A 15,813-nucleotide genomic window follows, 5' to 3' on the forward strand; every position below is an offset into this window, starting at 1 on the left:
GGCCGAGCACGTCGGCCGCGCGGGGCGCAGCCGGGCAGGGGGCGGAGCCACAGGCGAGTACGTCGACCGCGCGGGGCGGGGCCGCGCCGCGGCTTGACGCGCGGGCGCCGCGGCGGTGCGGGCGAGGGCGGGCGGGCTGGAGGCTCCGGCCGGCGGGCGGGGCGGCGCGAGGGAGCAGCGCCCGCCGCCCCGGGCAGGCCGGCCCCCCGCGCGCAGGGCCGCCGCGGCCCCATGCTGCTGCCCCTGGCCTGCCTGCACGGCCGGGTGGCGCAGTGCCTCACCGCGCTCCTAGTGCTCGCAGAGCCGCCCCCGAGGCCCCGGCGCGGCGCGAGGGCGCACGGCGCGCCGCCCCCGCGCGCGGAGGCCGCCCTGCCCGCGAAGATGGCCGCGGAGCTCTACGCGCCCACCGGCGCCGCAGCCGCGGCCGCCACCGCCACGGACATCGTCAACAGCAACGCCGCCGCCGCCGCCGCCGCGGGCAGGAAGGGACGGCCCAGCGCCCCGCTGCCCGCCCTGCCACCGCCCGCGCCCGCGCCGCCCGCACTCGACAACAACAACTTGGAGAGCCCCAACTGGCAGTCCTTCCACCCGACCCTGCGCGAGAGGTGAGCCCGGACCTGCGCCCCCGCCCCTGTCCGCGCCCCGCGCCGACCCGAGCCCCGAGCCGTGTCCTGTGCCTCTGCCCTTTGCAGGAACGCGCTGATGTTCAACAACGAGCTCATGGCCGACGTGCACTTCGTCGTGGGGCCCCCGGGCGCGGCCCGGAGGGTGCCTGCCCACAAGGTTGGTAGAGGCTCGGCCCTTTGAGCTCCCAAAGGCGACCGGCCGCCTCCCCGAGTATGGACGGTCCTCTTCCCGGGTGTGGCAGCCGCTGGGGGCAGGGAGGGCCCAGGGCTCAGGGCAGCTCTCTCTCTCATCCACAGTATGTCTTGGCCGTGGGTAGCTCTGTCTTTTATGCCATGTTTTACGGGGACCTGGCAGAAGTCAAGTCAGAAATCCACATCCCTGACGTGGAACCTACAGCTTTTCTCATCTTGTTAAAGTAAGTCTGCCTCCTTAGGGTGCAAGGATGGGGCGGTTCCTCGCTGCCTGGTTCCGCCAGCCAGCTGCCTGCAGCCTCCTGAAGTCCACAAGGATGGAGGGCTCCTCTCCCAGGCCCTGGGTGCGCGGCGTGCCCCACGCGGCCTGTGACTTGGCCCCGTCCTGCCTAGGTACATGTACAGTGACGAGATTGACCTGGAAGCTGACACGGTGCTGGCCACTCTGTATGCCGCCAAGAAGTACATTGTCCCCGCGTTAGCAAAAGCCTGTGTCAACTTCCTGGAGACGAGTCTGGAAGCCAAAAACGCCTGTGTGCTGCTGTCCCAGAGCCGGCTGTTTGAGGAGCCCGAGCTGACCCAGCGCTGCTGGGAGGTCATCGATGCTCAGGCTGAGATGGCCCTGAGGTCCGAAGGCTTCTGTGAAATTGACTGGCAGACGCTGGAGATCATCGTGATGCGGGAGGCCCTCAACACCAAGGAGGCTGTGGTCTTCGAGGCAGTCCTGAGCTGGGCCGAGGCAGAGTGCAAGAGGCAGGGCCTGCCGGCCACCCCGCGCAACAAGAGGCATGTTTTGGGGCCAGCCCTCTACCTGGTCCGAATTCCAACTATGACCCTGGAAGAGTTTGCCAACGGCGCCGCCCAGTCGGACATCCTGACGCTGGAGGAGACCCACAACATCTTCCTGTGGTACACGGCGGCCAACAAGCCCCTCCTCGAATTCCCCCTGACCAAGAGGAAGGGCCTCGCCCCACAGAGGTGCCACCGCTTCCAGTCCTCCGCCTACCGCAGCAACCAGTGGCGCTACCGCGGCCGCTGCGACAGCATCCAGTTTGCCGTGGACAGGAGAGTATTTATTGCGGGGCTGGGCTTGTATGGCTCTAGCTCTGGGAGAGCGGAGTATAGCGTGAAGATTGAACTCAAGCGGCTGGGGGTGGTCCTGGCGCAGAACTTGACCACGTTTGTCTCCGACGGCTCCAGCAGCACCTTCTCAGTCTGGTTTGAACACCCCGTGCAGGTGGAGCAGGACACCTTCTACACCGCCAGCGCCGTCCTAGATGGCAGTGAGCTCAGCTACTTTGGGCAGGAGGGCATGACCGAGGTGCAGTGCGGGAAGGTGACCTTCCAGTTCCAGTGCTCTTCCGACAGCACCAACGGGACCGGGGTCCAGGGCGGGCAGATCCCCGAGCTCATCTTCTACGCCTGAGGCGCTGTGGGGTGGCAGGGATGCACTGCGAGTGGCAGGCCCTTTCTCTACAGGCAGCCCGTGACCGGCCACCTCAAAGGTTGCGCTCGCGGCGTGCCTCCTCTGCAAGTAGTCGGCTGGAGCCTGAAGCTGTGACACAAGATGCTTTCCTACACAGCCAAAGCCTCGGCCTCTGCATCTCTTGTACGTTGGGGCGCACCTCCCAGGTGGAGGGCAGATTTGGGGGGCACAAGGCAGGCTCCAGATTCCCGCCCAGGGGCACCCACACCGCCTGCTTTGAGGGCTTTGCCGTCCCTCGCATCCTCTTGGATTCTATTCTAAGTGGTTCTAAGCTTAAGATCTTCTGTTCAAATCTAAAATGGGAAAAGTCACTTAAAGTAGTTCACCTGTTTAAGTGGATTTTCATAATAAAGTTTTAACAAAATGAGAGCCATAGATAAATGACTGCGAGTCTCAAATTGCCCTAACAGTGCTTAGTGGGTAGTCCCAAGAGGCCCACCCGTCCCCGAGTTTGCCCTCTGCCGGCAGCCCGGGCCTCCGCCATCTGGGAGGGCTTGCTCTCTGGGCTGCAGCCAGACTGCTCTAGAAAAAGCCAGGTGTCAGGTTGTGTCTACTTCCTCAAGTGTCACTAGCTGCTCAGAATCCTACTGTTTGATTTCGACTGGGTGGGGGCGTGGGGGGTGCTCTGCCGGGCCCAGGGCTCCTGCCCCCAAGAGCGGACCTCCCACCTCAGGCTCCGCAGCAGCCTGCAGGCGCGTGCTGTGGCGTCAGGCAGGCTCGCTGGGCCTCTTGCCTCTATCCTCCCTTGCTGCAAACTCCTTGGGCATTTGTTTCTGAAAAACTTCCGCATGACCCCCGGAGGGAGGGACCGTGTCACTCGGCACAGGGATACAGCCCCCAGCCCCAGGTCCCCCCGTGCCCGTGGCCCTCCTCCTCCGGGCCCACCCTGCTGGACCGTGCCTTCCCGGCCCCAGGGGACCACCCTGTGGGTGACCCAGGACTGCACGCCCTGCCCACCCTCCCTGGCCCCACACACCACCTCCTTAGTACAAGGAGGTGCCTCTAGACGCTGATGGGCGAAGGAGGGAGCAGCCCCTCCAAGGCAACTGTGCAAACAGTCCTCACGGTAAAGCTGCCACAAAGGCCGACCGACCGTGGCTGGGAAAGGCCCGGCTCCATCTGCAGGGGGCCTGCCCACCCCGAGGCACCGTGCTGCCAGGGGTGCTCCTCGAGAGATGGAGAGACGGGCCCCCATCCACGCAGCACTTTCGTCTCACTCCATCCCTACCTGCGGGCACTGACCACAGCATTCTGGTTTTAGACCAGAAATAACCCCCCAGGCTGCTGGGCTCCTGGCAGCCTCCAGGTGAGACACTTCTTCCCTGTTAGGTCCCTGCCCTTGCACACGCCGCCCTCCCACCCAGAGCACCGGCAGCGCGCCCCGTGAGCCCCGCAGTACCTATTGCTGGTGCGTTGATGCAGAGCTCTCTCGCCAAAAGAAGGAACGTCTTCCCCAGCACGTAAACGTTCACCTGTCGTGAAGACACCACAACTAAGAAGGGCGTTCATGTGCAGGAAATGTTTCCCTTCTTACTTCATCGTTCAGTCTTTAAGAGTCCCCCCTGCTGCCCCCCACGAGCCCCCAGAGCAGCCCAGGGCACTCCTTCCCTCCCCCAGGTGGCTTTTTTAGACTCTACCACTATCTCAGCAACGACTGAACTTGCTGAGAAGAAAAGCTGCCTCGAGTAGCTGGCCGAGCAGAATCATCAAGGGCGCAAGGCGCCACGACTGCGGGGCCCACGGCCACTCTTCTACCCCGTTCCCAGGGGCTCACGGGGGCATCCTCTTCTGTCCCCACGGGCCAGCTCAGTCCTGGCTGTGGGGCTCTGCAGGCCTCAGTGACCCTACACTGCTCCCACCTCAGGTCCGAATCCACCGTGGAGCCTGCCCCTGACCCAGTCACCTGCCAGAACCTCCCCGGGTGCGACTGAGCCCGGGGCCTGGCCAGGCACTGTCCTCCCAGCCTGCCTGGTGCTGGCCGAGGGCTGGGCAGCTCGTGGGCAGGACGCTGCTGAGTGGACTTTGATGGCAGGAGTAGTGCAGGGAAGACTCGGATGGCGTGCAGATCTGAGAAAAGCCCAGGCTCTCACCCCAGGCCCGAGCTGTGGGCTTCGCCGTCCCAGCCTGAGCTGGAGAAACCCCTGCCCACCTGCCTTCACCCCAGCCCTGCCCACAGGACTCGGGCCTCGCAGGAGGGCTGCCTCTGACCTCCTCAGAGAGCTCCCTCACCTGATCAAGCCTGGCCTGTGAGCCCCTTGGCCCAGCACCCAAGAGGGCGCCAGAAAACGTGCTGAGGAAGAGTGAAGACCTTGTTGTGCGTCATATCCATCACGGGGCTTGCACATGGCACACGGGCGCCTGCTGCCACCAGGGGACCAGGGTGCTAAGGAGTGGTACAATGTTGAGTCTCCTTAGGGGAGGAGATGAGGGTACCTGTGGGCACCAGGCAGCTTGGGGCCTTCCCAGCGGAGGCCAGGCCTCCCTGTCCAGGCAGCAGAGGGCACCCCCCACCCCACTGGCAGTCACTCTGTCCTCCAAGATCCCCATCACAAGGGCTGGGGGCTCCCGGGGATGCCTGCCACCAAAGCACGCGTGTCAGTGTGCATCCTCCTCCGCTGGGTTCCCACCAGGCTCCTGCATCCCGACCCTCCTGCCTCATCCTCTGCTGAGGCCAGAGCAGAACGGACCTGCCACCCGGCGTGCTGTCTCCACCTTCCCTGCAGCACATCCCGACCCTGCCTGCCCACGCCATGACCCCCACCACCCCAACCCCGGGACCTAGGCAGATGAAGCCTGAATGCTGCAGGAAAGCGTTCTCTGAACAACTTCAAGTGGAAAATCAAATTTTAAAAAGGATATGCCTGTAAAATGTGTGGTTATTGCCAGAGATGCTTTGATGGTCACTCTCCTGTGTCTGCGGCTGTGTGTGGGTGGCCAGCCCTCCCTGTGCCCCTACCACATGGCGGGCAGGCTCCGCAGACCTTGAGGGCTCCTGGCTCTGCCTCTGAGGGGCCGGGGCCCAGGCACGTGAGTGCCTATGTGTCAGCCTCACTATAAGGGGGGACAAAGGGACATCCTGCCAAGACCCTCAGGGTGCAGTGGGCCCTCCACAGCTCCTGCCAGAGGGTGTTGGCTGTGAGCTGAACCCAGGAAGAAGCCCACCTTGGTGCGCGTGTGAGTGAGAACGGAGTGAGCCCTGAGCCTTCAGCTCACGTCCTCTAAGCGCTCAGCCCTCGGCAGTGCAAGCCTCCGAGTGGGACCCTCACCCGGCACGCGTGCTCCACACCCACAATCAGCTGCAGACACGTGTGTCCTGTGAGTGCTGAGCCTGTCCCAGCCCCTCCAGGGCGGGGCCAGCGTGGGAGGCTGGGAGCGGGGGGCTGGGGGGTGACGGTTGCCAGGTCACCTCCCACTTCCCAGTGCCCAGGTTGGGCTCTGCCCAAGACCAGGGGGCCCGAGGCTCACCCTTCCACCTGAGGAGTTAGAACTGTCTGTGTGTGTCCAGCCTGAACGTACGGGGTCTCACTGGTCAGCACAGTGACTCTCCGCTGGGCCCTGATCCAGCCCCAGGTGAGTGGGTGCATCTACTCTGTCACCCTCGCCCACCTGAACCCTGACTGGTGTCCCACTTCCCAAGGTGTGAAGCAAGAAAGTACTGGAGCACCTCCCTCTCCCTCCCAAGTGGTGCCCATGCACTTCTGGAGCGCTGTCCTGTGCCAGCCCTCACTCCTGTCCTTCCTGGGAGTCACCAGGATGGAAACCAGGCCACGTGGCCTTGCCCTGACCAAACGCAGCACTGGAGTGCTGGATTTTCACGATTCCAAGGGATTATGTTTAGCGTGACCCCTGAATATTTCAGCAGGGCTCCTGAGAGATGCCATTTATAAAGGCACCTGGGAGAACACAAATGCAGGTGGCATCTGAGTTCAGTGAAGGTCTGTCTGCCGGCACCGAGGGCACTGAAGGCCCAGCACCGGGCTTGCGAGGAAGCTTCCCCGTGGGGGTGGGATTCCTACAAATTCTGCATGAGTCCTCACACTGCAGTCACGTCTGCTTTCCATGACATTCGTTTTCCTTCCGAGCCCTCAGTGGAGTGATCACCACAGAGCCCAACTCCAGGGCACGGGGCCAAGCTCGCCCCAGCCCCAGCGCCATCACCAGGGACAAGTGCGGAGTTGCGATGGCTCCGCCCCGGCGCTGCTCCCACCCCGCGAGCGTCCCATCCACACAGGTGTCCCTCTTGTTGGGTCTTTCCATTACCGTCAGGCATTTGGAAATGAGAGGTGCCTTCCTGGAACTCAGAAAGCAAGTTTCCCTAAATAGACTGTAAATGTAAGTTTTTATATTGTTTAAAATGTATGCATGTGAGTCCATTTTTTTTTTCTTTTAAAGAATCTCCCTTGCCTTGGACAAAGTTCACCTGGGTCTCTCCATTGGTTCTAAGGCCAGGGCTGCCCAGCCCCCGGGACAACACCATCACCCTGTGTCCACTGTCTCCCTACCCACTCCAATTGCCAGTTTCCAAACAGAGACCCACACCCTGTGTGTCCTTCGCCTGTGGACCCTCCCAGCCGGGGCAGGAAAGGGCTGAGAAAGGAAACGCATCTACCTGGAGCAGGTCGCTGAGGTCGAGGAGCATGTCTGCAAGGGGAGTCAAGGAGCAGCGCCCGGCCCACAGGCTCCGGCCGCCTGACAGCTTCCAGGAGGCAGACCCCTGCTGTAGGGCTAAGCTCGGCACTGGATCGTGAGGGCAGAGTGAGGCAGCCGCGTCAGGGCTCAACTTCTGGGAGACCTCCGAGTCAGTACCGGACGAGGGGGAGTGGAGCTGGGGTGGGGGCCTGCAACACGGTTCTCGGAGTGCAACTGCCTTGGCGGGGCGGCTCCCGCATCTGTGTGGGCCCTGCCCAGCCAGGGGTCCCCTGCTCCGAGGGGCCTCCCGCCCCGGCCTGCCCAAGAAGTGCGCAACCACACTCACTGCATCTCACGAGCATCCGCTGAGCGGCTGCTGGGTGCCCAGCAGTGTCCTGTGTCCCAGGACTCAAGGCTCCTGGGGGACAGACACACACACCAGGCTGCCAGTTTTGGTGGCCGGTAGGCACCACTTCGGTACTGGTGCTCGAGGGGGCAGCTGTGGGGACTCTGGCGTGGGACCTATCCTTGCTCTCAGCAGATGGTTAAGTAGTAACCAGAATATGTCCTAAGCGATTCAAAACTCAGCCAGACACATACACAGAAATATAAAACACGAGCCACTGAGAAAGGCAACTTGTCAAATGAAGTGAACTTAGCGTCATTCATGGATATGCTATGGCTCTGAGAAGTGACTAAGAAAGAAATCCCCACGATGCTGAACCAGAGCCCAGACCAGGTGTCCAGAGGGAAAGCCTGGGCCCAGCAAAGCAAGGAGAGAGGAAATCCCAGTGCCAAAGCCTCACACCGGGCGGCCAGCATTGGAACGTGGCCTCCAAGGTCCTCGAATCAAAGGCACCTCGTTTCTCAGTCTGAAGGCAGACGTTTCATCAGAGTGTAGTCACAGTAAGACAGATAATGCTACAGTGCAGACCAACAAACTAGTGAGAAGCACTTCGAAAAAAAGAGAAGTGAAATCACAAGAAATGAAAGGAAGACCACCGTAAATATATAAGCAGGAATCAGTGACAACAGAACAAATTAACATAGCCAAGAGACTATACGCCCTAAGATTCCAACTCTATGACATTCTGGAAAAAGCAATATTGTGGAGACAGTGAAAGGGTCAGGGTGGCCAAGGGTCAGGTGGGAGGATGAACAGGCGGGGCACAGGGGATTTTCAGGGCAGCGAAGCTGCTGGTATGATACCACGATGGTGGACACGTGGCCTTTCACTCGTCAAACGCATGGAGCATGGACCACCGAGAGTGAGCCCTCACATCAGCTATGGACTTCAGTTAACAATACTGTACCAACACGGGTCCATCAATTATAACACACAGCACACTGACATGAGCTGATCACAGGGAAACTCTGTGCTGGGTGGAGAATACGGAACTCTGCACAATTTCTTCATGAATCTAAAACTGCTCTTCATACTAATAAAATAAATGCAAAAAACGGGCAAAAGTTTTGAACAGATGTTTCATAAGAGAAGCAAAGAGCCCCCCCCCCCAGCAGCTATCACAGAAAAGCAAACTAAAGCACCCCTACAACAGCAACAGATGACCGCAGCTGCCACGCCCGCCGGCAGGGCGCCCAGTGGAACACCGGCCCTGCTCGAGGGCCTCCGACCACGTGGAGAGGAAAAAAGAATGTTCACAGCAGCTCCGTGCACAAGAGCAAAAGACCGGGAACAGCCCGGGGGTCCGTCGACAGAGACACCGATGACCTGTCACACACTTGCCCCATGGAGACAAGACGGCAGAGGCCTGCCAGGCGACAGACCTGCAGGAAGAGCACACAGCCGCATCCCGGACAGGGCGTTCCAGAACAAGCAAAACTAACCCACGGGCGTCACCAGGAGAGCGGGTGCCTCTGGGATGGGGTGTTGGCACCGCCCTGCATCCTGACAGAAGACCTGGTCGCACAGACACATGCGCTCCTCAGAATTCATCAAATGGCACGATGAAGACTTGTGCATTTCATTTTATGCCAATTTTACCTTAAAAGGAAATAAGAACCATAAACAAATACTGGTATCTAGTCAGTTAATAAGCTGCCTGCTGAAGGGCCTGGGGGCACTGAATAGATGTCTGCACCCTACTTTGAAAAACACCAAAAAAGGACAGGCTGAGGGATGGCTGGCGGGTGGGAGGGGGCCGAGCATAGACTAGCAAGGTGTGGATGGAGACACTGGGGTGGGGGGCGCCCACTGCATAATCACTCCTTTCAACTTTGCCACGTGTTTGATATTTTTCATAATAAAATGATGGGGGGGGGATGTGTGTATTTTATAAAGGAGATTGGGATTCAACTTCTAACCAACTTACAGTGAAATGACATTGGCTGTCCATGAAATGACAGTGGCAGTTTGCTGTCCGTGAAATGACAGTGGCAGGGCACCTGGCCCGTGCCCACAGGAGCGTCTAGACAGCCCTGGTTCCTCTCGGAGTGGGGTGATCTGAATTACGTGCTTCCTGAACGAGCCCCCCCACCCATGCCCCATCCTGGGCCAGAGCCCACCAGCGCCCCCGGGGCCTGGGCCTCAGTGGGTCCAACTGATGGGCGTTTGGGGTTCTATGGCTTGGAAAAGTCTCCTGTCTGGCCGGCCCCTGGGCCAGTGTCCTTCCCAGGAGCCGTTCCCTTTTGCTAGGCAGCTGCATCCAACCTCGGTGCAGAGACCCCAGACCCCCAAACCTGCTGGGACGGTAAGTAAGCCCACAGATGAGGCCTGCGTGAAGCCCTGGCTCAGCATGAGTGTCGTTCTGTTGGCCTCTCTGTCTCCCTCCCGTCCTCCTGGGGCCTAGCCGTATTCTAGCGGGCGGCACTTCTGCTCAACGAACACCCACTTGAGTGCCTGTCCTAGAAGAGGTGCATCGGCACAAAGACGGGTGGCGGATAGAACACCTTCAGAAGATCCTGGACGTTCCTGAGGGTCCAAAGGCCAGAGTGCGTCCAGTGGGTTTAGAAAACGCGCGGCAGCCCATGCTGGGCGACCACTGTCCCTGGGGCCTGGGAGTAGCTCCGCCCCGAGAGGACGGGAGACCCTCTGGCGGGCCCACACAGCACTGCTGGGAAAACAATCACAGACGGGACCTGATTTAAACTGAGACTCATTTTTGGTCAAAGGAAAAGTTTACAGAGATCTAAATAAGGCAGAACTAAAGGTCAAAAGAGCGTGATATTCCTCTACGCTGCCTCTGATACAGTGTCTCTCCGGGTGAAAAACTGCCCCTGCCCATCCAGAAGGTTCGAAATATCATGTGTGTGCGTGGACGCCACACCTGAGGAAGGACAGTGAGGCCAGGGGTCAGCCACGTGAGCCCACAGCACCCTCCCGGGGCCGCACCGGACACGAGCCGGTGAGTCCCAGAACGACGGTACCATCAGCACTGATGAGCCGAACCTCGACGTCCCTGAGGACGACCTGCCCAGCAGCCACCCACCCTCTAACCCTGCGGGGCCCCCCTGCCCTGGCGAGCCCTTCCCCAGGCAGCCGGCCCACAGCCCTGTTTAGAGCAGGAGCTCGCAGCCACGCCCTACCAAGGACAAAGGCCACCAGGACACCTGCACCGGTTATTTCCGGGCAGTGCCGCTGTACCTGCACAGCGACATGGAGCCCTGATGTAAGTCTCTAAGAGATCACCCAAGTCCTGGAGGCAGTCCACAAAGGGGCCGGGAGTGGAAGCAGGCATCCAGGGGAGTTACAGGGCTGTGTGACAAGGCAGGGCGGCGCCTGGACGCGGGCTGCGGGGCAGCGGGGCGGGGGGGGTCGTGGGGGTGTGGTGGGCGGCAGCCAGGAGCCACCGAGGAAAAGGAAGGGCTTCCCGTTGCGCCAGGGGCCCTGCCAGCTGCCCCTGCTCCCCCTCAGGGCACTGGCTGCCCCCACGGCACCAGGCAGAGGCCAAAGCCACAGCCTGGAGCTCACAGAGCCCCACCCGGGGGAAGATAAAATGGAGGGCTCGGGGACCTCCAAGACAGCCAGCCTCGAGGCGCCCAACTGTCGAGAAGTGGGGCAAACACCACGCACTCAGGCTCCCTCCAGGCCCTGGTCAGGTCCTGCTCCGCACAGGCACAAGGGCGCAGAGGCTTAACGCCACGGCCAGCGGCAGTCAGCCTGGAGAAGAGAAAGTGGGCAGGGACCCCTGTGATGGCACTGCCAGGTCCTGCCCAGGTCCTGAGCCGAGCACACCCCAAGATGTGCAGTGAGGACCCAGACAGGCCAGCCTCCACTGGACCCAGGCTAGCTCCCCACAACTCTCTGCCTGCCAGAGGAAACGAAGTCCCCTGCGGGGGCAAAATTACCCACAGTTGCCACAGGTTTTCAAACACTATATCCAGCACTTCGATAAAAATTTACCAAGCATGACAAGAGACAGGACCAAATAACCAAAACCAAAAGAAAACTCAGGCAATAAAAACAGAACCACCGGGCTTCCCTGGTGGCGCAGTGGTTGAGAGTCCGCCTGCCGATGCAGGGGACACGGGTTCGTGCCCCGGTCCGGGAAGATCCCACATGCCGCGGAGCGGCTGGGCCCGTGAGCCATGGCCGCTGAGCCTGCGCGTCCGGAGCCTGTGCTCCGCAACGGGAAAGGCCACAGCAGTGAGATACCCGCGTACGGCAAAAAAAAAAAAACCAGAACCACCAATGACCCCACTGTTGGAGTTACTAAAGGCTTTCATATAACTGCAGAGACGGAGAATTTTACCAAAGAACTGGAATCTAATCTAAAGAATCTAATGTAAAACAGTCATTGAAGTCGGGAAGTTAACAGATGGGTTTAACAGCCAGTTGGACACTGCAGAGGAAAGGATGAAAGAACTCAAGACAGGCCACTGGACAATATTCAGAGTGAAACAGAGACAGGACAAATTTAAAAAACGGAATGGAAAATACACAACCTGAGACATAAGGAAAGGGTCTAACGTGTGTGCAACTGGGATCCTAGAAAGGGAACAGAGAAAGAACGGCAGAGAAATGTCTGAAAAGATACCTCCCAAGATTTCCCCAAAACAGACAAAAGACATTAAGTCACAAATACCAGAAGTTCTACAAATAACAAGCTGGACAAATACAAAGGAAACCACATCTAAGTACATCAGAGTCAAACCCCTAAAAGAAAAACAAAGGTATTTCTTAGAAGCAGGTAGTGATAAGAGATGGTAACTTTCAAACAGTGACAAGACGATGTAACGCCCACTCCACAGCACCACAGAAGGCAGAAGGCAGAAGCGGGATGACAGCAGTAAAGCTCCAGGAGAAACACCTGCTGCCCCAGAAGTCCACACTCACTGAAAATACCTTTCAAAATGAGGACAAAACAAAGATGTTTTCACATAAACAAAAGCTGAAGGAGTCTTCTCCTAGGAGGCATACTGTTTTTCAGACAGAGGACAATGATCCCAGATGAAACCACAGAAACACAGGAATGGAAAGGGTCAGAGCGGGTAGGTGTGAGTGAACACACTAACGGCTGGGGAAGCAGTGCCCACAGCGCCCCTAGCAGGGCCCGGAAGAGCATGTCCTGCCAGGAAAGGCCAGCTTCTAACTTAAGGTCAAGGGCACAGGACACAGTCTCTAGGGTAACCACCAAAGCAGTAATAAGTAAATAAATAACAAAGTATTTGAAGGAAAACAGAATAACGAAATACTTGACTAAGAGGTTGTAAGAAAGGAAAAACAGAGAACAAATAGAAAAATAGTAAGATATTAGAATTAAATTCAAATATATCAATAAGCACACTGAACTTAAATGGATGAAATTCTCCAATAAAAAATACTTTAAGACTTGGGCTTCCCTGGTGGCGCAGTGGTTGAGAGTCCGCCTGCCGATGCAGGGGACACGGGTTCGTGTCACGGTCTGGGAAGATCCCACATGCCGTGGAGTGGCTGGGCCGGTGAGCCATGGCCGCTGAGCCTGCGCCTCCGGAGCCTGTGCTCCGCAACGGGAGAGGCCACAACAGTGAGAGGCCCGCATACCACAAAAAAAAAAAAAAAAAAAAATTTTAAGACGATAAAAAAAATTAGACAAATACACACAATTATGTAACCGAGCAGGACCCTGTGGGGCCTTCCCAGAACAGGACTCCTCCACCTCAGACAAGCCGCCCACCTGCCTTTCGTCTGTAGAAACACTTTAGCCAAAGAATAAATTTAACCAGAGCAGTGAAGAAAATCGCAGAAAGAAAGGAAAACAGTCAAGCAAGACAAAATAATAATAGTTTAGCCATTAAACAAAGTCAAGAACCTTTAGCTCCTCCTCAAGGGTGAGAGATACTGTTCTGAGCCACCGTCCTTGACACTGTTTTACAGATACTGAAACCCCCACCAGGTGGAAGAAGTTAACTGCATGCTGCCCCCAAGCACCGAGACCCCAGACCAGTCGGAACCAGAAGGCTGAGGATGTTGACTCCCGACTAGCTCTCCAACAACCAATCAGAAAAGCGTCCATGAGCTGATCACGCCCCCCACAACCCCCTCCCCCACTCTGTCTTTAAAAACCTTTCCCTGAAAGCCTCTGGGGAGTTAGGCTCTGCTGAGCATTAGCTGCCTGGACTCCTTGCTTGGCGCCTGCAATAAACCCTGCACTTTCCTTCACCACAACCAGTGTCAGCAGGTTGGCTTTACTGCGTGTGGGCAAGAGGACCTAAGTTTGGTTCAGTAGCAGTTATATGCTGCTTATGAGATACATTAAATATATCATGAAGGATTGAATTTTAAAATATGGGAAAAGACAGACCATGCACATACTCAGCAAAAGAAAGCGGGTATAGTTATACTAACACCCAACACAGCAGAATTTAAGGGGAAAAGCGTTTGGTGATAAAGAGGGACATTTTATAACGTTAAGCGTCATTTCCACCAGGAAGATACAGGATCCTGAATCTGTATCCTCTTAACACAGCATCAGAATATAATGGGAGGGCTTCCCTGGTGGCACAGTGGTTAAGAATCCGCCTGCCAATGCAAGGGACACGGGTTCGAGCCCTGGTCCGGGAAGATCCCACAAGCCGCGGAGCAACTAAGCCCGTAAGCCACAACTACTGGGCCTGCACTCTAGAACCCGCAAGCCACAACTACTGAAGCTCATGCGCCTAGAGCCCGTGCTCCGCAACAAGAGAAGTCACCGCAATGAGAAGCCCGTGCACCGCAGGAAGAGTAGCCCCCACTCGCCACAACTAGAGAAAAGCCCACGCACAGCAATGAAGACCCAACGCAGCCAAAAAGAACAAAAAATAAATATAATAAAATAAATTTATTAAAAAAAAAGAATATAATGGGAAACCAACAAGATAAAAGGAAAAGTAGATAAGTCCACATCTGCAGTGGGAGTTTTAACACTCTTCTTTAGAACCAGGGGACCGAAAAATTGGTAAGGATGATTTGAATGGGACTAACCAACTTGACCTAATGGACATTTATAGACCGCTCCACCCAACAGGTGCAGATACCCATTCCTTTGAAGTGCACATGACATGACGCGGCCACCAAAATAGACCATGCACTGAGCTGTAAATCAAATCTCAGCACACTGGGAAAAAAGGGAAATCATTCAGTGTTTGTCCTCTGACCACAATGTGATTATACTAGAAACTGATAACACAGAGATAATAGAAAACTCCCAACAGTTTTCAAAACAAGTGGTACACTTGTAAATGACTTAATATCTAAAAGAAATAAAAATGGAAATTAGAAAATATTTTGAACTGATCATAGTAAAAATGTGACACATCAAAACTGTGTGATGTAACTAAAACCTGCCTAGAGAGAAATTTATAGTCTCAAATGCTTATGTTAGGAGAAACAGAAAAAATGAAAATCAAGAACCTAAGAAAGCTGAAAATAGTAAATTAAACTGAAAGAATCTAGAAGGAACGAAATAATAAAAGTAAATCAATGAAATATAAAATAAACGTACAATACAGATAAACAACACAGCGGAAGTCTGGTTCTTTAAGAAGGCTGGTAAGAGCGCTGGTGAGGCTGCAGAGGAACTGGAGCCCTCCTACACTGCTGGCAGGAATGCAAGATGGTCCAGCTACTTTGGAAAGCAGTCCAGCCGTGCCTCACAGTTAAACACAGAGCTCCAATGATAGCTTACAGGAGCCCATGTACATGAAATGTCCAGAACGGCAAACACAGAGTGGCAGAAAGCAGACTGCTGCTTGTTTAGGACTGGTGGCACAAGAGACATGCTTCCTGAGGCGAAGACAATGCTCTAGCGTTGACCGTGGGGATGGCTGCACACTTGTGTGCATGTAACTGAAAACCAGTGACTTGCACAACATAACGGGTGAACTTCATCTCAACAAAGCCATTACCAAGGAAAAGACTAATAAAACTGGCAACCCCCTAGCAACATGGAGCAAAGAAAAAAAAGGCAAAATTACAAACATAAGACATGACAGAGGGGTCGTCACTACAAGTGCCGCAGACACGAAAGGGAAACCGGGAATGTTAAGGATAACTTTACTCTGATACATCTGGTCTCTGAAGTGACACAGACAAAGCCTTTGCAAAATACAACCTAGCAAAACTGGAATGAGAAGCAGAAAGGCTGGCTAGTTCCACATCTAATACAGAAACTGAAGCCACAAGTACGATCTTACCACAAAGAAAGCTAAAGGCCCCGATGGCTTCACTGTGAGTTTTCCCAAACATTTCAAGAGGAAACAGTACTGGTCACCACTGGACTGCCCAGGGTGCAGAGCACGAGGGGGCACCTCCCAGCGGTGTCGGGGCAAGCACGGCTGCGACACACCCAGTTGACGAGGACACTGCAAGAACACAGGCCACCTGCACAGCTCCACCCAAAATACCAGCAATACCTGGAGAGGGTAACTTGGCATGACCACATCTGGGTATGCAAGGGTGCT

At 56.5% G+C, this 15,813-nt stretch overlaps 2 protein-coding genes across 7 annotated transcripts in view; one reads left to right on the top strand and one right to left on the bottom strand.

Moving 5' to 3' along the window:
• BRF1 (BRF1 RNA polymerase III transcription initiation factor subunit) overlaps positions 1-15,813 on the bottom strand; it is a 71,616-nt gene that overhangs the window by 22,146 nt on the left and 33,657 nt on the right. For 5 of the 6 annotated variants that reach the window (XM_049706750.1, XM_049706749.1, XM_033421692.2 and 2 more), the window contains 2 exons: positions 6,914-6,945; positions 3,704-3,776 (listed from right to left, as the gene is read on the bottom strand). The exons of the other annotated variant lie outside the window; for it this stretch is intronic. In XM_049706750.1, the coding sequence (XP_049562707.1) occupies positions 3,704-3,776; positions 6,914-6,945 (105 nt within the window). The remainder of the gene's footprint in view (positions 1-3,703; positions 3,777-6,913; positions 6,946-15,813) is intronic. 6 annotated transcript variants of the gene reach the window in all.
• On the top strand, positions 104-2,685 carry BTBD6 (BTB domain containing 6). The gene is made up of 4 exons (XM_004262459.4): positions 104-605; positions 693-783; positions 924-1,042; positions 1,212-2,685. Exons 1-4 carry the CDS (start codon positions 232-234, stop codon positions 2,242-2,244), a joined length of 1,617 nt encoding a protein of 538 aa, XP_004262507.3. The 5' UTR covers positions 104-231; the 3' UTR covers positions 2,245-2,685.

This window comes from Orcinus orca, chromosome 2, assembly GCF_937001465.1.
Source record: "Orcinus orca chromosome 2, mOrcOrc1.1, whole genome shotgun sequence".
Taxonomy (NCBI): domain Eukaryota; kingdom Metazoa; phylum Chordata; class Mammalia; order Artiodactyla; family Delphinidae; genus Orcinus; species Orcinus orca.